This window comes from Nerophis ophidion, linkage group LG24 (genome assembly GCF_033978795.1).
Source record: "Nerophis ophidion isolate RoL-2023_Sa linkage group LG24, RoL_Noph_v1.0, whole genome shotgun sequence".
Taxonomy (NCBI): domain Eukaryota; kingdom Metazoa; phylum Chordata; class Actinopteri; order Syngnathiformes; family Syngnathidae; genus Nerophis; species Nerophis ophidion.
Genome location: NC_084634.1, coordinates 1,413,392 through 1,439,828, shown reverse-complemented (window position 1 = coordinate 1,439,828; position 26,437 = coordinate 1,413,392). Strand labels below are relative to the sequence as shown.

The window sequence follows — 26,437 nt, the reverse complement described above, 5'->3', positions numbered from 1 at the left end:
TCTGATACAGTATCAATATTACTAATATGATGATCAATATTTGGTAACTATAAGTACATATTAATATAAATAATCCACATATAAATAAGTAAAGGACAAACTGTAAAAAATGTATGAATAAATACACACAATAGTTTCCTGTATGGTCTTTAAAAAAGCGACTTCCGGTTCCGGTTTCGACTTATAAAAAAACAAATACATCTGTTTTGGGTATTTTGTTTCTGTAAAAAGTTCATTTAATTTAACACATTTTTAAATAAACAATCGGGAAAACTTACACGAGATGGTTTAAAATAAAACATCAAATAAAAAATTCAACAAAGTCACCGAACTAGTTTTTTTTAAAAACCAGCCCGTGGACTTTTAGAAAAACATAAACACAAACAATAGATTATTATTATTATAATTATTATAATTATTCATATTATTATTGTAATATGCGTCGTATAAAACTAATAATAATAATTAATAATATTATTATTGTAATGTGCGTCGTATAAAACTGACGAGCAAGGATTTATGTTGTAAAATTATTTAAAAGCTACGAAACGACACCAGCCAATCCACCGTGACTTCCGCTTCCGGTTTGGACTTTAGACCTTTTTGCTTCACTTGTTCCGATTATTGACATTTTTTCCAAAAGTAATTCACTATTTAGATGGATTATTGACATGTTTCATAAGTAATTCACTATTTAGATGGATTATTGACATGTTTCACTTGTCCCTTAAATTGATCTTTGTTAAAAAAAAACGTAAAGTGATTGAGGTAGCTATTTTGGTCTTTTTCATATTTCTGTTATTTATTCATATTTAATATTCTATCTGTATTTGCTTTTGTTTTATTTCTTTGATGTTGAAAGTACTTTGACTGTTGTGTGAATTATAAATGTATGTTTGCTGTTCAATTAAAATAATAAAAAAATTAAAGTATTTGCCGCCACCTGTTGCGTCACTTCCTGGCACACGAGACCCTACAAATTAAGAGCATGTCATACACAAGAATGTGCGATGGGAATAATCACATCAGAAATACTTAACGGTGCACTTTCACTAAAGAAATGTGTGAGTAGATAATAAAAAGTGCAATAAAGAATAGATACAGGAAAAAAAACATTTTTTTTTTTACAACACATGGACATTCGTTGTTTACATCCGGGACATTACGCAGAGTTTGTTCTCTTTAAACAGGCAACTTCCGGTTGAAGGAAAAATAAAACGTCTCGTTTCCGCTCGACATTGATTTTCATTATCACGTTATATGAAATACAACAAAAATAAAATAAAAAAAATGACCAATTGTTGCATTAATAACAAATATTACTACTAATTGCTGTGTATTTATTGGCTTGTATAATTGTTTGGTTGCCACATGTTAAATAGTTGTATTGTTGTTTGAAGTGATAAAATTAATATTTGTACTTTTATTTCATAGATAAAATAGCTGGACAATCACATTTTTTAATTTCATGAAATAAATGACTTTAAAAAAAGTGTATTAATAGAAACTAATGCAACTGATGTAGTGTTTATGAATATTTTGGTCATAAATGGGTTCTAATTTAATGAATGCTTCAACAGGAAATCTTAAAAATCATTTGACAATTTAATGAAAGATTGATTTGGTTGGATATTTGTTCACTTATGGACGAAATGAGTCACCCACGGACAATGTCCATCTACATTATTGTGGTCCCCATTCCAATATTGTGGTACCGGTACCAAAAGTAGCAAAAACTGTTTGGTACCAGGACCAAAATATTAGTATGGGGACAAGACTATGATGTTTAAAGCCAATGGCTCCCTCTGCTGGTCGCCTAGAGAACTGCACCCTGGGTCTGCTCCAACTCCTCCAGTCTTTGGACCACGGCAGCCGCCACCTTCCGGTACGCCGCCGCCTGCGGGACACACACACACACACACACACACACACACACACACATTAGCACACACGCCGGCCCCCACCTGCCAGAGACCGGCGAGGACCTCGGGGCTGCTGGGGGACGAGACCACCACCGGCTGTCCTCGGTCTGACGTCTCCCGGATGTTGAGGTGGAGTGGAATGTCGCCTGAGACGTCGGAAATAGCAACTTTTAAATCTGTCACACAATTCAAGTGCACTCAGCTACACACAGTAAGTATACTTGCACCAAAGTACACACAGTAGGTGCAAGTCAAGTGCACTAACCTCAAAATTAAGGCCACTTAAAAACACACAGGGTACATGTCAAGTGACAAAGAAAGCGCGTGTCTATGAAAGTGCCCTTAGCTACACCAGTAAGTGTACTTGTTCTGTGCACAAAGAGTGGACGTGTCAAGTGCACTTAGCAAAAAAAGTGCACTTAAAACCACAGCGTACATGTTAAGTTCAGAGGTTAAGTGCGCTTACTCGGTGTACAATTAAAGTGCAGCTGAGTGCACACGGGTGCAAAGAAAGCATGTGTCTATGAAAGTGCACTTAACTACACACAGTAAGTGTACTTTTTCCGCGCACAAAATGGGTGCACTGAGGTACACACAGTAGGCGCACAAGTCAAGTGCACTGACATCAATATTAAGGACACTTAAAAACACACAGTGTACATGTCAAGTGCGCTGACTCAGTGTACAAATAAAGTGCAGCTAAGTGCACATGGGTACCATGAAAGCGCGTGTCTATGAAAGTGCACTTGTTCCGTGTACATGTCAACTGCACTCACCTAAAAAAAAAAGTGCACTTAAAAACACATTGTGCATGTTAAGTGCTCTTACTCGGTGTACAATTAAAGCGCAGCTAAGTGCACACGGGTGCAAAGAAAGCGCGTGTCTATGAAAGTGCACTTAGCTACACACAGTAAGGGTACTTGTTCCGGGCACAAAATGAGTGCACATGTCAAGTGCATTTACCTAAAAAAAAGTGCACCTAAAAACCCAGTGTACATGTTAAGTGCACTTACACAGTGTACAATTCAAGTGCAGCTAAGTGCACATGGGTGCAAAGAAAGCGTGTGTCTATGAAAGTGCACTTAGGTACACACAGTAAGTGTACTTGTTCCGGGCACAAAGTGAGTGCACATGTCAAGTGCAGTTACCTAAAAAAAAGTGCACTTAAATACACATTGTACATGTTAAGTGCGCTTACTCGGTAAACAATTCAAGTGCAGCTAAGTGCACACGGGTGCAAAGAAAGCGCTTGTCTATGAAAGTGCCCTTAGCTACACACAGTAAGTGTACTTGTTTCTGTGCACAAAAACAGTGAACATGTTAAGTGCACTTACATAAAAAAGTGCACTTAAAAACACATTTTACATGGTAAGTGTGCTTACTAAATGTACAATTAAATTGCAGCTAAGTGCACACAGGGGCAAACAAAACGCATGTCTATGAAAGTGCACTAGGCTACACACTGTAAGGGTACTTGTTCCGGGCACAAAATGAGTGCACATGTCATGTGCACTTCCCTAAAAAAGTGCCCTTAAAACACACAGTGTACATGTTAAGTGCAGAGGTTAAAAGTGCGCTTACTCGGTGTACAATTAAAGTGCAGCTAAGTGCACACAGGTGCAAAGAATGTGCGTGTCTATGAAAGTGCACTTAGCTACACACAGTAAGTGTACTTTTCCCACGCACAAAATTAGTGCACCAAGGTACACAGTAGGTGTACATGTCAAGTGCACATAGTATGTGCAGTAGCATCAAAATTAAGGGCACTTAAAAACACACAGTGTACATGTCAAGTGTGCTGAGGCAGTGTACAATTAAAGTGCAGCTAAGTGCACATGGGTGCAAAGAAAACGCGTTTTCTATTAAAGTGCACTTAGCTACACAGAGTAAGTGTACTTCCATGCACAAAATGAGAGTGCAGGTCTCCTGCACTTACCTAAAAAAAGTGCACATCTTAAGTGCAGAGGTTATGTGCGCTTACTTGGTGTTCAATTAAAGTGCAGCTGAGTGCACACGGGTGCAAAGAAAGCGTATGTCTATGAAAGTGCACATAGCTAAATACAATAAGTGTACTTGTTCTGTGCACAAAATTAGTGCACATGTCATATGCACTTACCTAAAAACACACAGTACATGTTAAGTGCGCTTACTTGGTGTACAATTACAGTGTAGCTAAGTGCACACGGGTGCAAAGAAAGCATGTGTCTATGAAAGTGCCCTTAGCTACACCAGTAAGTGTACTTGTTCTGTGCACAAAGAGTGGACGTGTCAAGTGCACTTAGCAAAAAAAGTGCACTTAAAACCACAGCGTACATGTTAAGTTCAGAGGTTAAGTGCGCTTACTCGGTGTACAATTAAAGTGCAGCTGAGTGCACACGGGTGCAAAGAAAGCATGTGTCTATGAAAGTGCACTTAACTACACACAGTAAGTGTACTTTTTCCGCGCACAAAATGGGTGCACTGAGGTACACACAGTAGGCGCACAAGTCAAGTGCACTGACATCAATATTAAGGGCACTTAAAAACACAGTGTACATATCAAGTGCGCTGACTCGTGTACAATTCAAGTGCAACTAAGTGCACATAGGTGCAAAGAAAGCGCGTTTCTATGAAAGTTCACACAGTAAGTGTACTTTTTCTGCGCACAAAATGGATGCATTGAGGTACACACAGTAGGCGCACATGTCAAGTGCACATACTAAGTGCACTAACATCAATATTAAGGGCAGTTAAAAACAGTGTAAATGTCAAGTGCGCTGACTCGTGTACATTTTAAGTGCAGCTAAGTGCACACGGGTGCAAAGAAAGCGCGTTTCTATGAAAGTGCACACAGTAAGTGTACTTGTTCCGTGCACATGTCCAGTGCAGTTACTTACAAAAAAGTGCAGTGCAGAGGTTAAGTGCGCTCACTGGGTGTAGAATTAAAGTTCAGCTGAGTGCACTGTAGACAAGTTGAAAGGGGGTCAGCAAAGAGTTTGAGTGAGTAGAGAAAAGCGCTATATAAAGATGATTGACTGGACCTAGGAGTGGGACTCCCAGGGTGTCGGCCAGCTGCCGAGCGCCGTCGGCTCCGAAGATGTGAGTCTGGTGCTGACATTTGGGACAGGTGAAGACGCTCATGTTCTGCACCAGGCCCAGAACCTTAGACCGCAAGAAAGACCCAAGCGCAGAACTTTAGAGCACAAGAAGGCGGGCCAAAGAACTGAATCTTCTTTTACCGGCACGTGGACCTTCTTGAACATCTGGACTCCCCGGCGAGCGTCCAGCAGGGCGATGTCCTGCGGCGTGGACACCACCACCGCACCTGCACACGGGCACACCTGCACGGTCACGAGGCCCCGCCCTCCCAAGAGGCCACGCCCTCCCAAGAGGCCACACCCTCCCAAGAGGCCACGCCCTCCCAAGAGACCCCCGGCTCACCTGCTACCGGCACGTTCTGGGAGATGGACAGCTGGACGTCGCCGGTCCCGGGCGGCATGTCCACGAGCAGGTAGTCCAGCGGGCCCCACTCCACCTGCCTCAGGAGCCGCTCCATGGCCGACATCACCATGAGGCCCCGCCACACCACGGGGGCCCCGTCCTCCACCAGGAAGCCCATGGACATGCTGAGGAGGACCACCACACGTTAGTCTCCGTCACCTCCACCAGGTCTCCACCAGGTCTCCACCCCCGTCACTCACCAGGGGACGCCGTAGTTGCTCAGCGGCAGCATCCTGTTGTCTGACAACACAACACACAAGCACGCCTTAAGTGCACTTAGCTACAAACATCAACTTTACATTCACAAGGAAAGTGCACTCACAACGTCAACTACATGTACATGGTAAGTGCGGGAAATATGTGCACTTATTGAATGTGCAATTCAATTTAGTACGTTCTTTAAGTGCACAAGTGTGCAAATAAGTGCCCTTAGTACCTGCGCAATTTAGGTGCACTTAAGTACACCAATTACAATCAAAATGTAACCATACTTTGACTGCACTTAAGTGCACCTAAATTGTACAGGTACGAAGGGCACTTTTTTGCACACTTAACTTGTACATACTTTAAGTGCACAAGTGTACAAAAAAGTGCCCACAATACATGCACAATTTAGTGCAGGTAGAAATTGTGCAGATAGAGAGGGCACTTTTTTGCACACTTAACTTGTACACACTTTAAGTGCAAAAAGTGTACAAAAAAGTGCCCTTAGTACCTGCACAATTTAGGTGCACTTAAGTACACCAATTACAACCAAAATGTAACCATACTTTGAGTGCACTTAATTGATGTACTTAAGTGCGCCTAAATTGTGCAGATAGAGAGGGCACTTTTTTTGCACACTTAACTTGTACATACTTTAAGTGCACTAGTGTACAAGAAAGTGCCCTCAATACGTGCACAATTTAGGTGCACTTAAGTACACCAATTACAACCAAAATGTAACCATACTTTGAGTGCACTTAATTGATGTACTTAAGTGCACCTAAATTGTGCAGGTACTAAGGACACTTTTTTGCACACTTAACTTGTACATAATTTAAGTGCACAAGTGTACAAAAAAGTGCCCGCAATACGTGCACAATTTAGGTGCACTTAAGTGCACCTAAATTGTGCAGATAGAGAGGGCACTTTTTTTGCACACTTAACTTGTACACACTTTGAGTGCAAAAAGTGTACAAAAGAGTTCCCTCAATATGTGCACAATTTAGGTGCACTTAAGTACACCAATTACAATCAAAATGTAACCACACTTTGAGTGCACTTAATTGATGTACTTAAGTGCACCTAAATTGTGCAGGTACTAAGGACACTTTTTTGCACACTTAACTTGTACATAATTTAAGTGCACAAGTGTACAAAAAAGTGCCCGCAATACGTGCACAATTTAGGTGCACTTAAGTGCACCTAAATTGTGCAGATAGAGAGGGCACTTTTTTGCACACTTAACTTGTACACACTTTGAGTGCAAAAAGTGTACAAAAGAGTTCCCTCAATATGTGCACAATTTAGGTGCACTTAAGTACACCAATTACAATCAAAATGTAACCATACTTTGAGTGCACTTAATTGATGTACTTAAGTGCACCTAAATTGTGCAGGTACTAAGGGCACTTTTTTGCACACTTAACTTGTACATAATTTAAGTGCACAAGTGTACAAAAAAGTGCCCGCAATACGTGCACAATTTAGGTGCACTTAAGTGCACCTAAATTGTGCAGATAGAGAGGGCACTTTTTTGCACATTTAACTTGTACACACTTTGAGTGCAAAAAGTGTACAAAAGAGTGCCCTCAATACGTGCACAATTTAGGTGCACTTAAGTACACCAATTACAATCAAAATGTAACCACACTTTGAGTGCACTTAATTGATGTACTTAAGTGCACCTAATTTGTGCAGGTACTAAGGGCACTTTTTTTGCACACTTAACTTGTACATACTTTAAGTGCACAAGTGTAAAAAAAAGTGCCCGCACTACGTGCACAATTTAGGTGCACTTAAGTGCACCTAAATTGTGCAGATAGAGAGGGCACTTTTTTTGCACACTTAACTTGTACACACTTTGAGTGCAAAAAGTGTACAAAAGAGTGCCCTCAATATGTGCACAATTTATGTGCACTTAAGCACACCAATTACAATCAAAATGTAACCACACTTTGAGTGCACTTAATTGATGTACTTAAGTGCACCTAAATTGTGCAGGTACTAAGGACACTTTTTTGCACACTTAACTTGTACATAATTTAAGTGCACAAGTGTACAAAAAAGTGCCCGCACTACGTGCACAATTTAGGTGCACTTAAGTGCACCTAAATTGTGCAGATAGAGAGGGCACTTTTTTTGCACACTTAACTTGTACACACTTTGAGTGCAAAAAGTGTACAAAAGAGTGCCCTCAATACGTGCACAATTTAGGTGCACTTAAGTACACCAATTACAACCAAATTGTAACCATACTTTGAGTGCACTTAATTGATGTACTTAAGTGCACCTAAATTGTGCAGGTACTAAGGGCACTTTTTTGCACACTTAACTTGTACACACTTTAAGTGCAAAAAGTGTACAAAAAAGTGCCCGCAATACGTGCACAATTTAGGTGCACTTAAGTGCACCTAAATTGTGCAGATAGAGAGGGCACTTTTTTGCACACTTAACTTGTACACACTTTGAGTGCAAAAAATTTACAAAAAAGTGCCCTCAATACGTGCACAATTTATGTGCACTTAAGTACACCAATTACAATCAAAATGTAACCATACTTTGAGTGCACTTAATTGATGTACTTAAGTACACCTAATTTGTGCAGGTACTAAGGGCACTTTTTTTGCACACTTAACTTGTACATACTTTAAGTGCACTAGTGTACAAAAAAGTGCCCTCTCTATCTGCACAATTTAGGTGCACTTAAGTGCACCTAAATTGTGCAGATAGAGAGGGCACTTTTTTTGCACACTTAACTTGTACACACTTTGAGTGCAAAAAGTGTACAAAAGAGTTCCCTCAATATGTGCACAATTTAGGTGCACTTAAGCACACCAATTACAATCAAAATGTAACCACACTTTGAGTGCACTTAATTGATGTACTTAAGTGCACCTAAATTGTGCAGGTACTAAGGGCACTTTTTTGCACACTTAACTTGTACGTACTTTAAGTGCACAAGTGTACAAAAAAGTGCCCGCAATACGTGCACAATTTAGGTGCACTTAAGTGCACCTAAATTGTGCAGATAGAGAGGGCACTTTTTTTGCACACTTAACTTGTACACACTTTGAGTGCAAAAAGTGTACAAAAGAGTGCCCTCAATATGTGCACAATTTAGGTGCACTTAAGCACACCAATTACAACCAAAATGTAACCATACTTTGAGTGCACTTAATTCATGTACTTAAGTGCACCTAAATTGTGCAGGTACTAAGGGCACTTTTTTGCACACTTAACTTGTACACACTTTAAGTGCAAAAAGTGTACAAAAAAGTGCCCTTAGTACCTGCACAATTTAGGTGCACTTAAGCACACCAATTACAATCAAAATGTAACCATACTTTGAGTGCACTTAATTGATGTACTTAAGTACACCTAATTTGTGCAGGTACTAAGGGCACTTTTTTTGCACACTTAACTTGTACATACTTTAAGTGCACAAGTGTACAAAAAAGTGCCCGCAATACGTGTACAATTTAGGTGCACTTAAGTGCACCTAAATTGTGCAGATAGAGAGGGCACTTTTTTTGCACACTTAACTTGTACACACTTTGAGTGCAAAAAGTGTACAAAAGAGTGCCCTCAATATGTGCACAATTTAGGTGCACTTAAGTGCACCAATTACAATCAAAATGTAACCACACTTTGAGTGCACTTAATTGATGTACTTAAGTGCACCTAAATTGTGCAGGTACTAAGGGCACTTTTTTTGCACACTTAACTTGTACATACTTTAAGTGCACTAGTGTACAAAAAAGTGCCCACAATACGTGCACAATTTAGGTGCACTTAAGTGCACCTAAATTGTGCAGATAGAGAGGGCACTTTTTTTGCACACTTAACTTGTACACACTTTGAGTGCAAAAAGTGTACAAAAGAGTGCCCTCAATATGTGCACAATTTAGGTGCACTTAAGCACACCAATTACAACCAAATTGTAACCATACTTTGAGTGCACTTAATTGATGTATTTAAGTGCACCTAATTTGTGCAGGTACTAAGGGCACTTTTTTGCACACTTAACTTGTACATAATTTAAGTGCACTAGTGTACAAAAAAGTGCCCGCAATACGTGCACAATTTAGGTGCACTTAAGTGCACCTAAATTGTGCACGTATTGCGGGCACTTTTTTTGCACACTTAACTTGTACACACTTTGAGTGCAAAAAGTGTACAAAAAAGTGCCCTCAATACGTGCACAATTTATGTGCACTTAAGTACACCAATTACAATCAAAATGTAACCATACTTTGAGTTCACTTAATTGATGTACTTAAGTGCACCTAATTTGTGCAGGTACTAAGGGCACTTTTTTGCACACTTAACTTGTACATAATTTAAGTGCACAAGTGTACAAAAAAGTGCCCGCACTACGTGCACAATTTAGGTGCACTTAAGTGCACCTAAATTGTGCAGATAGAGAGGGCATTTTTTTGCTAAGGACACTTTTTTGCACACTTGTACATAATTTAAGTGCACAAGTGTACAAAAAAGTGCCTTCAATACGTGCACAATTTAGGTGCACTTAAGTACACCAATTACAATCAAAATGTAACCATACTTTGAGTTCACTTAATTGATGTACTTAAGTGCACCTAATTTGTGCAGGTACTAAGGGCACTTTTTTGCACACTTAACTTGTACATAATTTAAGTGCACTAGTGTACAAAAAAGTGCCCGCAATACGTGCACAATTTAGGTGCACTTAAGTGCACCTAAATTGTGCACGTATTGCGGGCACTTTTTTTGCACACTTAACTTGTACACACTTTGAGTGCAAAAAGTGTACAAAAAAGTGCCCTCAATACGTGCACAATTTATGTGCACTTAAGTACACCAATTACAATCAAAATGTAACCATACTTTGAGTTCACTTAATTGATGTACTTAAGTGCACCTAATTTGTGCAGGTACTAAGGGCACTTTTTTGCACACTTAACTTGTACATAATTTAAGTGCACAAGTGTACAAAAAAGTGCCCGCACTACGTGCACAATTTAGGTGCACTTAAGTGCACCTAAATTGTGCAGATAGAGAGGGCATTTTTTTGCTAAGGACACTTTTTTGCACACTTGTACATAATTTAAGTGCACAAGTGTACAAAAAAGTGCCTTCAATACGTGCACAATTTAGGTGCACTTAAGTACACCAATTACAATCAAAATGTAACCATACTTTGAGTTCACTTAATTGATGTACTTAAGTGCACCTAATTTGTGCAGGTACTAAGGGCACTTTTTTGCACACTTAACTTGTACATAATTTAAGTGCACAAGTGTACAAAAAAGTGCCCGCACTACGTGCACAATTTAGGTGCACTTAAGTGCACCTAAATTGTGCAGATAGAGAGGGCATTTTTTTGCTAAGGACACTTTTTTGCACACTTGTACATAATTTAAGTGCACAAGTGTACAAAAAAGTGCCTTCAATACGTGCACAATTTAGGTGCACTTAAGTACACCAATTACAATCAAAATGTAACCATACTTTGAGTTCACTTAATTGATGTACTTAAGTGCACCTAATTTGTGCAGGTACTAAGGGCACTTTTTTGCACACTTAACTTGTACATAATTTAAGTGCACTAGTGTACAAAAAAGTGCCCGCAATACGTGCACAATTTAGGTGCACTTAAGTGCACCTAAATTGTGCACGTATTGCGGGCACTTTTTTTGCACACTTAACTTGTACACACTTTGAGTGCAAAAAGTGTACAAAAAAGTGCCCTCAATACGTGCACAATTTATGTGCACTTAAGTACACCAATTACAATCAAAATGTAACCATACTTTGAGTTCACTTAATTTATGTACTTAAGTGCACCTAATTTGTGCAGGTACTAAGGGCACTTTTTTGCACACTTAACTTGTACATAATTTAAGTGCACAAGTGTACAAAAAAGTGCCCGCACTACGTGCACAATTTAGGTGCACTTAAGTGCACCTAAATTGTGCAGATAGAGAGGGCACTTTTTTTGCTAAGGACACTTTTTTGCACACTTGTACATAATTTAAGTGCACAAGTGTACAAAAAAGTGCCTTCAATACGTGCACAATTTAGGTGCACTTAAGTACACCAATTACAATCAAAATGTAACCACACTTTGAGTGCACTTAATTGATGTACTTAAGTGCACCTAAATTGTGCAGGTACTAAGGGCACTTTTTTGCACACTTAACTTGTACATAATTTAAGTGCACAAGTGTACAAAAAAGTGCCCGCACTACGTGCACAATTTAGGTGCACTTAAGTGCACCTAAATTGTGCAGATAGAGAGGGCATTTTTTTGCTAAGGACACTTTTTTGCACACTTGTACATAATTTAAGTGCACAAGTGTACAAAAAAGTGCCTTCAATACGTGCACAATTTAGGTGCACTTAAGTACACCAATTACAACCAAAATGTAACCATACATTGAGTGCACTTAATTGATGTACTTAAGTGCACCTAAATTGTGCAGGTACTAAGGGCACTTTTTTGCACACTTAACTTGTACATAATTTAAGTGCACAAGTGTACAAAAAAGTGCCCGCAATGGACAGCTTGTATCACAGCTTTTAGATTCAGTCCGATAAAATCCAATATTCACGTGCAGCACGGTGGCAGAGGGGTTAGTGCGTCTGCCTCACAATACCAAGGTCCTGCAGTCCTGGGTTCAAATCCAGGCTCGGGATCTTTCTGTGTGGAGTTTGCATGTTCTTCCCGTGAGTGCGTGGGTTCCCTCCGGGTACTCCGGCTTCCTCCCACTTCCAAAGACATGCACCTGGGGATAGGCCCCTCCCACCTCCAAAGACATGCACCTGGGGATAGGCCCCTCCCACCTCCAAAGACATGCACCTGGGGATAGGCCCCTCCCACCTCCAAAGACATGCACCTGGGGATAGGCCCCTCCCACCTCCAAAGACATGCACCTGGGGATAGGCCCCTCCCACCTCCAAAGACATGCACCTGGGAAAAAGGCCCCTCCCACCTCCAAAGACATGCACCTGGGGATAGGCCCCTCCCACCTCCAAAGACATGCACCTGGGGATAGGCCCCTCCCACCTCCAAAGACATGCACCTGGGGATAGGCCCCTCCCACCTCCAAAGACATGCACCTGGGGATAGGCCCCTCCCACCTCCAAAGACATGCACCTGGGAAAAAGGCCCCTCCCACCTCCAAAGACATGCACCTGGGGATAGGCCCCTCCCACCTCCAAAGACATGCACCTGGGGATAGGCCCCTCCCACCTCCAAAGACATGCACCTGGGGATAGGCCCCTCCCACCTCCAAAGACATGCACCTGGGGATAGGCCCCTCCCACCTCCAAAGACATGCACCTGGGAAAAAGGCCCCTCCCACCTCCAAAGACATGCACCTGGGGATAGGCCCCTCCCACCTCCAAAGACATGCACCTGGGGATAGGCCCCTCCCACCTCCAAAGACATGCACCTGGGGATAGGCCCCTCCCACCTCCAAAGACATGCACCTGGGGATAGGCCCCTCCCACCTCCAAAGACATGCACCTGGGAAAAAGGCCCCTCCCACCTCCAAAGACATGCACCTGGGGATAGGCCCCTCCCACCTCCAAAGACATGCACCTGGGGATAGGCCCCTCCCACCTCCAAAGACATGCACCTGGGGATAGGCCCCTCCCACCTCCAAAGACATGCACCTGGGGATAGGCCCCTCCCACCTCCAAAGACATGCACCTGGGGATAGGTTGATTGGCAACACTAAATGGTCCCTAGTGTGTGAATGTTGTCTGTCTATCTGTGTTGGCCCTGTGATGAGGTGGCGACTTGTCCAGGGTGTACCCTGCCTTCCGCCTGATTGTACCTGAGATAGGCGCCAGCGCCCCCCGCGACCCCAAAAAAAGGGAATAAGCGGTAGAAAATGGATGGATGGAAAATCCAATATTCACTTTTTTGGCTGATATCGGACTGATTTCCGATATCAATATCGGATCGGGACATCCCTAGTTAAGAGTGCAAGGTAAGTGCAGTTAAATTGAATGTCCAAGTTAAGTGCACACAATAAGCGCAGGAAGTGCACAATTTAAGTGCACCTTCGGTCAAGAATGAAGTGCTCAAGTTAAGTGTGCAGCATGTGCACATCATTCATGCACAGTTGAGGCGTAATTAAGTACACAACATGTGCACTTGTTGAGTGGAACAATGAAGTGCACAAATTAATTAGTAGCCATGTAGTGAGTATGTAGTTTGAGTGCACTCACTGCTGGTGAGCTGTGGGTTCCCCTTGAGGTGCATGAGTTTGGGTATGGAGGGTCCGTAGATGTCAGCGTCCAGCAGACCCACGGTCTTGGCCTGGCAGGAAGGCGCAGTGAAAAAGGAGAAGGCGGTACCTGGTACCCGGTACCCGGTACCTGGTACCAAGGGGGTCTTACCGGGTCGTTGGCCATCAGGGCCAGCGCCAGGTTGACTGCACAGGAAGAAGTCACCGGGTTAGGACTGGACGGCGGCCGACAAGTCGGGGGGCGTCGACCTACCTGCTGTGGTGGACTTGCCCACGCCCCCTTTGCCCGAAGCCACCACCAGGACCTGCTTGACCCCGCTGATGGGTTTCTGCTTGGGGAGACCACGGGCCATCATCTGCTTCTGACGCTCCTTCAAGTCCACCGACCTCTGGAGGGAAAAACACCTCACCTTCACTTTCACTTTCACTTTCAGTTCCTGCCGCCTCAGTGGACAAAAGCATGAGAGACGGGCCACCTTTTTCATTCTCTCAGAGCGCTTCAAGTCATTTTATTGGGAACAATACTTTTTTTCCCCAGAAAAAAAAGTGAGTAATATTTGGAAAAACAGTAAAGTTATGTTAGAATATTAAAAATAATTCAAGTCCAATATTTGCAAGTGTGAGAAAAATATTTTTTTAGCATCATTCTGAGATTTTTTTTTTTTAATAAATATTCTTTCAATATTCGGAGAATTTGTTTCAAATTTGACAAAAAAAAATGTCATTCGACATGATTACAGTCAAATATTTTGTGGAGGGGAAAAAATGCATTAATTTGTTTAGGAATATTCTAAGAAAAAAAAATATTTTTACAAGACAAAATGCCGATTGTAGCTGAGATAGGCGCCAGCGCCCCCCGCGACCCCGAAAGGGAATAAGCGGTAGAAAATGGATGGATGGATGTTGCCATTTTACAAGATTAAAGTCAAATATTTTATGAAAAAACAACCTTTTTTTTAGGAAAAAAATAGTAATTTATTGAGAAAAAAAGTTATTGTTCAAGAAGTGTTGGATTTTTTTTTTTTAAATGACAAAAAAAAGTGATATTTTACAGAATCAAAGAGAAATATGTCAGAATATTTTGAGAATATTTTTTTTTATGTACAAGAAAATATTACACATTTGACATGATTGAAGTCAGAAATGTTGTGAAAAAAGGCAATTGTTTTTTTGGATAAAGTTCTCATTTTTAGGAAGATTCTGGGAAAAAAATTCATTTTCAAAGAAAAAATGATGAAAATAAAGTTAAATATGTTTCGAAAAATTTTAGTCATATTTTTAGTTAAAAGTTGTCATTATACAAGAATTATTTTGGACTATTTTGAAAAAATCTTACAGGATAGAAGTCACAAATATTGTGTCTAATATTGCAATATTGGGAAATACAACTCAATACATTTTACAACATTAAAATATAAAATATATTATGAAAAATAATGTTTGTTTTAAAACTGAAAGTTAGTCAGATTTTGGAAAAAAGTTGACATTTTTGATAACATTTTTGGGATAAAATTCACAAGGAAAAATTGAAGTGACAGGAATTGTGGAAAAAAGTTTTTTTTCATTTGAACAATGTGATAAAAAGTTGTCACAAGGTTTATATTTGAGAAAAACAAATACAAGACAAAATGTTGTCATTTTACAAGACTTAAGTCAAAGATATGAAAAAAAGTATTTTTTTATTTTAAATATTGTGGCAAAAAAGTTGAATTGTTGGAAAAAGTTTTACATTCTACAAAAAAAATGCCATTTGACATGATTAAAGTCAAATATATTGTGGAGAAAAAAAAAGGCACACATTTTTTTTAGAGAAAAAGTTGACAAAATGTCATTTTTAGGAATATTTTAAGAAAAATTAAATTTTTACAAGACAAAATGTTGTCATTTTATAAGATTAAAGTCAAATGTTTTATGAAAAAACAACCTTTTTTAGGAAAAAAATAGTAATTTATTGAGAAAAAAAAGTATTGTTCAACAAGTGTTGGATTTTTTTTAAATGACAAAAAAAAAGTGATATTTTACAGAATCAAAGTGAAATATGTCAGAATATTTTGAGAATTTTTTTTTTTGATGTACAAGAAAATATTACACATTTGACATGATTGAAGTCAGAAATGTTGTGAAAAAAGGCAATTGTTTTTTTGGATAAAGTTCTCATTTTTAGGAAGATTCTGGGAAAAAAATTCATTTTCAAAGAAAAAATGATGAAAATAAAGTAAAATATGTTTCGAAAAATTTTAGTCATATTTTTAGTTAAAAGTTGTCATTATACAAGAATTATTTTGGACTATTTTGAAAAAATCTTACAGGATAGAAGTCACAAATATTGTGTCTAATATTGCAATATTGGGAAATACAACTCAATACATTTTACAAGATTAAAATACAAAATATATTATGAAAAAAATTATTTTTTTTAAAACTGAAAGTTAGTCAGATTGTGGAAAAAAGTTGACATTTTTGATAAAATTTTCAGGATAAAAATCACAAGGAAAAATTGAAGTCACAGGAATTGTGGAAAAAAGTTTTTTTTCATTTGAACAATGTGATAAAAAGTTGTCACAAGGTTTATATTTGAGAAAAACAAATACAAGACAAAATGTTGTCATTTTACAAGACTTAAGTCAAAGATATGAAAAAAAGTATTTTTTGTAGAAAAAATATTGTGGCAAAAAAGTTGAATTATGTTGGAAAAAGTTTTAAATTTTACAAAAAAAATGCCATTTGACATGATTAAAGTCAAATATATTGTGGAGAAAAAAAAAGGCACAAGTTTTTTTTTAGAGAAAAAGGTGACAAACTGTCATTTTTAGGAATATTCTAAGAAAAATTAAATTTTTACAAGACAAAATGTTGTCATTTTACAAGATTAAAGTCAAATGTTTTATGAAAAAAAACAACCTTTTTTTAGGAAAAAAATAGTAATTTATTGAGAAAAAAAAGTATTGTTCAACAAGTGTTGGATTTTTTTTTTTAAATGACAAAAAAAAGTGATATTTTACAGAATCAAAGTGAAATATGTCAGAATATTTTGAGAATATTTTTTTTTTATGTACAGGAAAATATTACAAATTTGACATGATTGAAGTCAGAAATGTTGTGAAAAAAGGCAATTGTTTTTTTGGATAAAGTTCTCATTTTTAGGAAGATTCTGGGAAAAAAATTCATTTTCAAAGAAAAAATGATGAAAATAAAGTTAAATATGTTTCGAAAAATTTTAGTCATATTTTTAGTTAAAAGTTGTCATTATACAAGAATTATTTTGGACTATTTTGAAAAAATCTTACAGGATAGAAGTCACAAATATTGTGTCTAATATTGCAATATTGGGAAATACAACTCAATACATTTTACAACATTAAAATATATTATGAAAAATAATGTTTGTTTTAAAACTGAAAGTTAGTCAGATTTTGGAAAAAAGTTGACATTTTTGATAACATTTTCAGGATAAAATTCACAAGGAAAAATTGAAGTGACAGGAATTGTGGAAAAAAGTTTTTTTTCATTTGAACAATGTGATAAAAAGTTGTCACAAGGTTTATATTTGAGAAAAACAATTACAATACAAAATGATGTCATTTTACAAGACTTAAGTCAAAGATATGAAAAAAAGTATTCTTTTTTTTTTAAATATTGTGGCAAAAAAGTTGAATTGTTGGAAAAAGTTTTACATTTTACAAAAAAAATGCCATTTGACATGATTAAAGTCAAATATATTGTGGAGAAAAAAAGGCACACATTTTTTTTTGAAAAAGTTGACAAAATGTCATTTTTAGGAATATTTTAAGAAAAATTAAATTTTTACAAGACAAAATGTTGTCATTTTACAAGATTAAAGTCAAATGTTTTATGAAAAAACAACCTTTTTTAGGAAAAAAATAGTAATTTATTGAGAAAAAAAAGTATTGTTCAACAAGTGTTGGATTTTTTTTTTTAAATGACAAAAAAAAGTGATATTTTACAGAATCAAAGTGAAATATGTCAGAATATTTTGAGAATATTTTTTTTTGATGTACAAGAAAATATTACACATTTGACATGATTGAAGTCAGAAATATTGTCAAAAAAGGCAATTGTTTTTTTGGATTAAGTTCTAATTTTTAGGAAGATTCTGGGAAAAAACTTCATTTTCAAAGAAAAAATGATGAAAATAAAGTTAAATATGTTTCGCAAAATTTTTGTCATATTTTTAGTTAAAAGTTGTCATTATTCAAGAATTATTTTGGACTATTTTGAAAAAATCTTACAGGATAGAAGTCACAAATATTGTGTCTAATATTGCAATATTGTGAAATACAACTCAATACATTTTACAAGATTAAAATATAAAATATATTATGAAAAAATATGTTTTTTAAAAACTGAAAGTTAGTCAGATTGTGGAAAAAAGTTGACATTTTTGATAAAATTTTCGGGATAAAATTCACAAGGAAAAATTGAAGTCACGGGAATTGTGGAAAAAAGATTTTTTTTCATTTGAACAATGTGATAAAAAGTTGTCACAAGGTTTATATTTGAGAAAAACACATACAAGACAAAATGTTGTCATTTTACAAGACTTAAGTCAAAGATATGAAAAAAAGTATTTTTTGTAGAAAAAATATTGTGGCAAAAAAGTTGAATTATGTCGGAAAAAGTTTTAAATTTTACAAAAAAAATGCCATTTGACATGATTAAAGTCAAATATATTGTGGAGAAAAAAAGGCACAAGTTTTTTTTAGAGAAAAAGTTGACAAACCGTCATTTTCAGGAATATTCTAAGAAAAATTTAATTTTTACAAGACAAAATGTTGTCATTTCACAAGATTATAGTCAAATGTCTTATAAAAAACAGCCTTTTTTAGAAAAAAAATAACTCTATGGAGATGAAATCATCATCCCCATAGAGCTTTTCAACAGATACAGCTACAATAGCCGTATTCCTATGGTCAAGCCAGTCCTGAACTCAAGACAACACAAGAAGTGTCTGACTGAGACATTTGCAGACTGGTCCAGAGTCCTGTTTTCAGACAAAAGCAAATGTTGTATTTCATTTGGAAGTCAAGGATCTATAGTCTGGAGGAAGGCTGGAGACGAGCAAAATCCAAGTTGCTTGAAATCCAGTTTGTTCCCACAGTCAGCAATGGTTTGGGGAGCCATGTCAGCTGCTGGTTTTGGTCCACTAGTCAATGCAGCTTTCTACCAATCACACTCCATGCTTCCATCTGTTGAAAAGCTCTATGGAGATGATTTCATTTTCCAGCATGATGTGGCACCTGCCCACAGTGCCAAAACCAGCAGTACTGACCATGTGTACTGACCATGGCATTACTGTCCTCCATTGGCCTGCCAACTCTCCTGACCTGAACCCCAAAGAGAATTTGTGGGGTATTGTGAAGAAGAAGCTGAAAGACACCAGACTTAATAATGCAAATGAGCTAAAGGCTGTTATTGAAGCATCCTGGGCATCCATAACACCTCAGCAATGCCACAGACTGATTGCCTCCATGCCAGCCTGCATTGATGCAGTAATCCCTGCAAAAGGATTCCTAACCAAGTACTTAGTGCATTAATTGACATTTTCAAATGTTTGATTTTGTTTTGCTGTTAGAAATATATATTTTTTTACTTGGTTTGAGGAAATATTTTAATTTTTTGAGATAGGATTTTTGAGTTTTCTTAAGCTGGATGCCATAATCAGCAATATTAAAATAATAAAAGGCTTGCAATGAATCCAGAATGTATGATATTTCCATGTTTTTAGTGTCATTAAAGAAAATAAAGGACTTTATCACAATATTCACATTTTCTGAGACAGTCCTGTATAACAAATTGGACCAAGTATATTTCTAACAAAGACAAATCATTATTTCTTCAAGATTTTCCAAAAATGTTTACAAATAAATTCAAAAGACTTTGAAATAAGATTTTAATTTGATTCTAAAGATTTTCTAGATTTGCCGGAATATTTTTTATTTTATTTTAATTATAATAAGTTTGAAGAAATATTTCACAAATATTCTTTGTCAAAAAAACAGAAGCTAAAATGAAGAATCAAATTAAAATGTATTTATTATTCTTTACAATAAAAACAATTAATTTACTTGAACATTGATTTAAATTGTCAGGAAAAAAGAGGAAGGAATTTAAAAGGTAAAAAGGTATATGTGTTTAAAAATCCTAAAATCATTTTAAAGGTTGTATTTTTTCTCAAATATTGTGTTTCTCAAAGTTATAAGAAGCTAAGTAAAAAAAAAAAATGAATTTATTTAAACAAGTGAAGACCAAGTCTTTAAAATATTTTCTTGGAATTTCAAATTCTATTTGAGTTTTGTCTCTCTTAGATTTAAAAATGCCGAGCAAAGCGAGACCAGCTTGCTAGTAAATAAATAACATTTAAAAAATAGAGGCAGCTCACTGGTAAGTGCTGCTATTTGAGCTATTTTTAGAACAGGCCAGCGGGCGACCGCGTTGGTGACCAAACCATGAGCTCTTATTTTGAAGGCGCTAAGAGCGGAAGTGGCGACACGTTGAAAACAAAGGAACTAAAGTGGTCCTCGTGTAAAACTGAGTAAAAAATAACTCTTATTTTGTACTTTTATATAGTATAGGCGACTTATATAAACCCTCGGTTATTATTATAAGCTTATCTTTAGAAAATGAAAAAGCAATTTAAAGCGTTATAAGCTTATCTTTAGAAAATGAAAACGCAATTTAAAGCGACAATGTACGGCCTAACGTGCTTTATGAAACATTTAATCATTAATTAAATAATATTAGCGACTAGTCGTTATAAAGAACGTAGAGTTTAACGAGCGTCACGGAAGCGGGCATAACGGCACTTCCGGTTTCACCGCTAACTTGACTACGTTCAGCTAACTTGACAAAAACCGAAGTGTGTGTAGAAATGTACACAGGACTTACCCAGCGGCGTACGAAGTGTACTCCCAAAGCCGAATTGTGTTCAAATCCCGGTCCTCCGCATAAAGACGATGATTTGTTGGCGTATATTTGCAGTAGACGCCTCAGTCTGCCGGACGTCAACTGCGCCATCTTACTGCTCGCGCTTGGCCGCTCGAGGAGCCTCAACATTGCGCACAAAGACGCAGTCTACAACACAAACAAAAAATCCATAAAAATATTTTTGTTTTGTTGTAAATTACTAACATACTTTTTGGGTGGGGTTAATTTCTTGAAGTAGATTTTAATAAATAAATACAATTTGAGTTAGCCAATGTCCAAAATGCGCATGACTCACGCATTTGTGATGCTTTGAATAATTGCTGATGACGTAGGCGGAAGTGTGAACCCTGCGTCGCCTTCCAGTCAACCGTTCCCCTTTTTTGCTGAATAACTTGACAAGAGTTTGTTTTTGTGTTTCATCGCGCGTGTTTTAGTCTTCTAAACCCGCCAAGGCTCGCTTGTGAGAGGCATGAGCGACAAGAGCTGTGGTCCTGTGGCCCGCGCGGTCCTCCAGCAGTGCCTGCAAGCCCGCCTGCAGGTCAAAGCCGCCCAGGAGAACTCCGACGCAGAATGGGTGGAGGTGACACACTTACTACACACCTTTACTTAGTCCTAATATCACTATTTACTTAGTCCTAATATCACTACTTACTTAGTCCTAATATCACTACTTACTTAGTCCTAATATTACTATGTACTTAGTCCTAATATCACTACTTACTTTGTCCTAATATCACTATTTACTTAGTCCTAATATCACTACTTACTTAGTCCTAATATCACTATTTACTTAGTCCTAATATCACTACTTACTTAGTCCTAATATTACTATGTACTTAGTCCTAATATCACTACTTACTTTGTCCTAATATCACTATTTACTTAGTCCTAATATCACTACTTACTTAGTCCTAATATTACTATGTACTTAGTCCTAATATCACTATGTACTTAGTCCTAATATTACTGTTTACTTAGTCCTAATATTACTATCTACTTAGTCCTAATATTACTATTTACTTAGTCCTAATATCACTCTTTACTTAGTCCTAATATTGCTATTTACTTAGTCCTAATATTGCTATTTACTTAGTCCTAATATTACTATTTACTTAGTCCTAATATCACTCTTTACTTAGTCCTAATATTGCTATTTACTTAGTCCTAATATTACTGTTTACTTAGTCCTAATATTACTACGTACTTAGTCCTAATATTACTATTTACTTAGTCCTAATATCACTACGTACTTAGTCCTAATATTACTATTTACTTAGTCCTAATATTACTATTTACTTAGTCCTAATATCACTATTTACTTAGTCCTAATATCACTATTTACTTAGTCCTGATATTACTATGTACTTAGTCCTAATATCACTACACACGTTTACTTAGTCCTAATATTACTGTTTACTTAGTCCTAATATCACTATTTACTTAGTCCTAATATTACTATGTACTTAGTCCTAATATTACTATTTACTTAGTCTTATTACTATTTACTTAGTCCTAATATCACTACACACGTTTACTTAGTCCTAATATTACTATTTACTTAGTCCTAATATTACTATTTACTTAGTCTTATTACTATTTACTTAGTCCTAATATCACTACACACGTTTACTTAGTCCTAATATTACTATTTACTTAGTCCAAATATCACTATTTACTTAGTCCTAATATCACTATTTACTTAGTCCTAATATCACTATTTACTTAGACTTAATATCACTATTTACTTAGTCCTAATATTACTATTTACTTAGGCCTAATATTACTATTTACTTAGTCCTAATATCACTATTTACTTAGTCCTAATATCACTATTTACTTAGTCCTAATATCACTATTTACTTAGTCCTAATATCACTGTTTACTTAGTCCTAATATTACTATTTACTTAGTCCTAATATTACTACACACATTTACTTAGTCCTAATATTTACTTCCATTTACTTAGTCTAAATATGTATCCACTTCAGAACATTCTAGTCAATGCACGCTACTTTTAAAAAAAAAAAAAAAAAATCCCACAATTACATTTTTCCCCCCAAACAAATATGCAATTTTTCAAAAGGGCCGATGCTAATAACATTAGCATGTTAGCTTTTAGCTAATTTTACAGGTGGACAACTCAGCGTGAAATATGTGGTTACTTAACACATGCTGTTAGCATGTTAGCTTTTAGCTAATTTTACAGGTTAACACTTTGGAGTGAAATGTGTTTAAGTAGCAATGATTGTCTCACGCACACCATTTTTCCTCTGCATTTGTAGCGGTGTGGTAGTAAGTCCACGGGGGTGTGGTAATAAGTCTGTGGGGGTGTGGTAATAAGTACATAGGGGTGTGGTAATAAGTCTGCAGGGGGTGTGGTAAGAAGTCCACGGGGGTCTGGTAATAAGTCCACAGGGGTGTGGTAGTAAGTACGTAGGGGGGTGCTAATAAGTCCGCAGGGGGTGTGGTAAGAAGTCCACAGGTGTCTGGTAATAAGTACGTAGGGGTGTGGTAATAAGTCAGCAGGGGTGTGGTAATAAGTCCACAGGAGTGTGGTAATAATAAGTATGCAGGGGTGTGGTAATAAGTCCACAGGAGTGTGGTAATAATAAGTATGCAGGAGAGAGGTAATAAGTACGCAGGGGTGTGGTAATAAGTACATAGGGGTGTGGTAATAAGTCAGCAGGGGTGTGGTAATAAGTCCGCAGGAGAGTGGTAATAATAAGTATGCAGGGGTGTGGTAATAAGTATGCAGGGGTGTGGTAATAAGTCCGCAGGAGAGTGGTAATAATAAGTATGCAGGGGTGTGGTAATAAGTATGCAGGGGTGTGGTAATAAATCCGCAGGGGTGTGGTAATAAGTACATAGGGGTGTGTTAATAAGTCCGCAGGAGTGTGGTAATAAGTATGCAGGAGAGAGGTAATAAGTATGCAGGGGTGTGGTAAGAAGTACACAGGAGTGTGGTAATAAGTCAGTAGGAGTGTGGTAATAAGTCCGTAGGGGTGTGGTAATAATAAGTATGCAGGAGAGTGGTAATAAGTATGCAGGGGTGTGGTAATAAATCCGCAGGGGTGTGGTAATAAGTCCATAGGGGTGTGTTAATAAGTCCGCAGGAGTGTGGTAATAAGTATGCAGGAGAGAGGTAATAAGTATGCAGGGGTGTGGTAATAAATCCGCAGGAGTGTGGTAATAAGTCCATAGGGGTGTGGTAATAAGTCCGCAGGAGTGTGGTAATAAGTATGCAGGAGAGAGGTAATAAGTATGCAGGAGAAAGGTAATAAGTATGCAGGAGAAAGGTAATAAGTATGCATGGGTGTGGTAATAAGTCCGCAGGAGTGGTAATAAGTATGCAGGGGTGTGGTAATAAGTCTGTAGAGGTGTGGTAGTAAGTTTGTAGGGGTGTGGTAATAATAAGTATGCAGGAGAGAGGTAATAAGTCAGCAGGGGTGTGGTAATAAGTCAGCAGGGGTGTGGTAATAAGTCCTGAATGGTAATGTTCCCGCTGGCAGGTGGGCAGAGGAATGGTGATCTACGTCTGTTTCTTCAAAGGTGCAACAGAAGACATCCTGCCCAAGATGGGTGAGACACATTGTGGTGTTGTTGTGGTGAACTCTCTCTCTCTGGTGTTGTTGTGGTGAACTCTCTCTCTCTGGTGTTGTTGTGGTGATCTATGTGTGTCTGGTGTTGTTGTGGTGAACTCTGTCTCTCTGGTGTTGTTGTGGTGAACTCTCTCTCTCTGGTGTTGTTGTGGTGATCTATGTGTGTCTGGTGTTGTTGTGGTGAACTCTGTCTCTCTGGTGTTGTTGTGGTGAACTCTTGTCTCTCTGGTGTTGTTGTGGTGAAAGCGTCATCACCGCCTCCCTCTGTGTGTGTGTGTGTGTGGTGTTGTTGTGGTGAAAGCGTCATCACCTCCTCCCTGTGTGTGTGTGTGTGGTGTTGTTGTGGTGAAAGCGTCATCACCTCTTCCCTGTGTGTGTGTGTGTGTGTGGTGTTGTTGTGGTGAAAGCGTCATCACCTCTTCCCTGTGTGTGTGGTGTTGTTGTGGTGAAAGCGTCATCACCACCTCCCTGTGTGTGTGTGGTGTTGTTGTGGTGAAAGCGTCATCACCTCTTCCCTGTGTGTGTGGTCCAGTGTCCACGCTGTTGCACCTGCGGCTGTGCGAGTCAGAGTCCGGGAGGATTGTGTCGGCACTGGAGCTGCCCGGCAGCGTGCTGGTGGTGCCACAGGCCACACTGGGCGGAAAAGCCAAGGGGCGGGCCATGCAGTACCACAACAACATCGGGAAAGAAGACGGACTCCGGCTCTACACCGCCTTCGTGTCTCTCTGCCAACAGGAAGTGGCGGCGGCAGAGGTGACGCTGAAACACGGCACCTACGGCAACAGACAGGTGCTGAAGCTGGACACCAACGGGCCTCACACACACCTGCTGGACTTCTGAACCCTCGGCCAAAACAAAGAAAAAGTAAAGCAGCATAAAGCATGCTAACCATCTTTCTTCTCCCATTTTGTTAGCACGTTAGCATGCTAGCTCATTTAGCATGTACACACACCTCAGTCACATCTTGTGATAGCGTGCTAATCATTAGCATTTCAGGGTTAACCTGTTAGCATGTTAGCTCATTTAGCATGTACACACACCTCAGTCACATTTTGTGATAGCGTGCTAATCACTAGCATTTCAGGGTTTACCTGTTAGCATGTTAGCTCATTTAGCATGTACACACACCTCAGTTACATCTTGTGATAGCGTGCTAATCACTAGCATTTCAGGGTTTACCTGTTAGCGTGTTAGCTCATTTAGCATGTACACACACCTCAGTCACATCTTGTGATAGCGTGCTAATCACTAGCATTTCAGGGTTTACCTGTTAGCATGTTAGCTCATTTAGCATGTACACAAACCTCAGTCACATTTTTGATAGCGTGCTAATCACTAGCATTTCAGGGTTTACCTGTTAGCATGTTAGCTCATTTAGCATGTACACACACCTCAGTCACATCTTGTGATAGCGTGCTAATCACTAGCATTTCAGGGTTTACCTGTTAGCATGTTAGCTCATTTAGCATGTACACACACCTCAGTCACATCTTGTGATAGCGTGCTAATCACTAGCATTTCAGGGTTTACCTGTTAGCATGTTAGCTCATTTAGCATGTACACAAACCTCAGTCACATTTTGTGATAGCGTGCTAATCATTAGCATTTAAGGGTTTACCTGTTAGCATGTTAGCTCATTTTGCATGTACACACACCTCAGTTACATCTTGTGATAGCGTGCTAATCACTAGCATTTCAGGGTTTACCTGTTAGCTCATTTAGCATGTACACACACCTCAGTTACATCTTGTGATAGCGTGCTAATCACTAGCCTTTCAGGGTTTACCTGTTAGCATGCTAGCTCATTTAGCATGTACACACACCTCAGTTACATCTTGTGATAGCGTGCTAATCACTAGCATTTCAGGGTTTACCTGTTAGCTCATTTAGCATGTACACACACCTCAGTTACATCTTGTGATAGCGTGCTAATCACTAGCCTTTCAGGGTTTACCTGTTAGCATGCTAGCTCATTTAACATGTACACACACCTCAGTCACATCATTCGACAGTTGTGTCAAGTACCAAGTAAATAGTACTGAGGGTA

The 26,437-nt window shown here is 38.2% G+C and overlaps 2 protein-coding genes across 3 annotated transcripts; one reads left to right on the top strand and one right to left on the bottom strand.

The window, feature by feature from the left end:
• Window positions 1-1,586: 1,586 nt before the first annotated feature.
• Window positions 1,587-20,935, bottom strand: nubpl (nucleotide binding protein-like). 2 transcript variants are annotated; one of them, XM_061886844.1, is made up of 10 exons: window positions 20,753-20,935; window positions 14,100-14,235; window positions 13,998-14,032; window positions 13,827-13,917; window positions 5,603-5,642; window positions 5,343-5,527; window positions 5,141-5,226; window positions 4,943-5,063; window positions 1,986-2,098; window positions 1,587-1,897 (listed from the first exon to the last, which is right to left on the bottom strand). In XM_061886844.1, the coding sequence occupies exons 1-10, from the start codon at window positions 20,918-20,920 to the stop codon at window positions 1,817-1,819; spliced, it is 1,056 nt and encodes a 351-aa protein (XP_061742828.1). In that variant the 5' UTR covers window positions 20,921-20,935; the 3' UTR covers window positions 1,587-1,816. The 2 variants fall into 2 exon arrangements, with proteins under 2 accessions (XP_061742828.1, XP_061742829.1); XM_061886845.1 differs by having other exon boundaries at window positions 1,986-2,068; window positions 20,753-20,931.
• Window positions 20,936-21,098: 163 nt separating this feature from the next.
• On the top strand, window positions 21,099-25,283 carry dtd2 (D-aminoacyl-tRNA deacylase 2). Its single transcript, XM_061886846.1, has 3 exons — window positions 21,099-21,371; window positions 24,301-24,370; window positions 24,923-25,283. Exons 1-3 carry the CDS (start codon window positions 21,261-21,263, stop codon window positions 25,228-25,230), a joined length of 489 nt encoding a protein of 162 aa, XP_061742830.1. The 5' UTR covers window positions 21,099-21,260; the 3' UTR covers window positions 25,231-25,283.
• The last annotated feature ends 1,154 nt before the right edge of the window (window positions 25,284-26,437 follow it).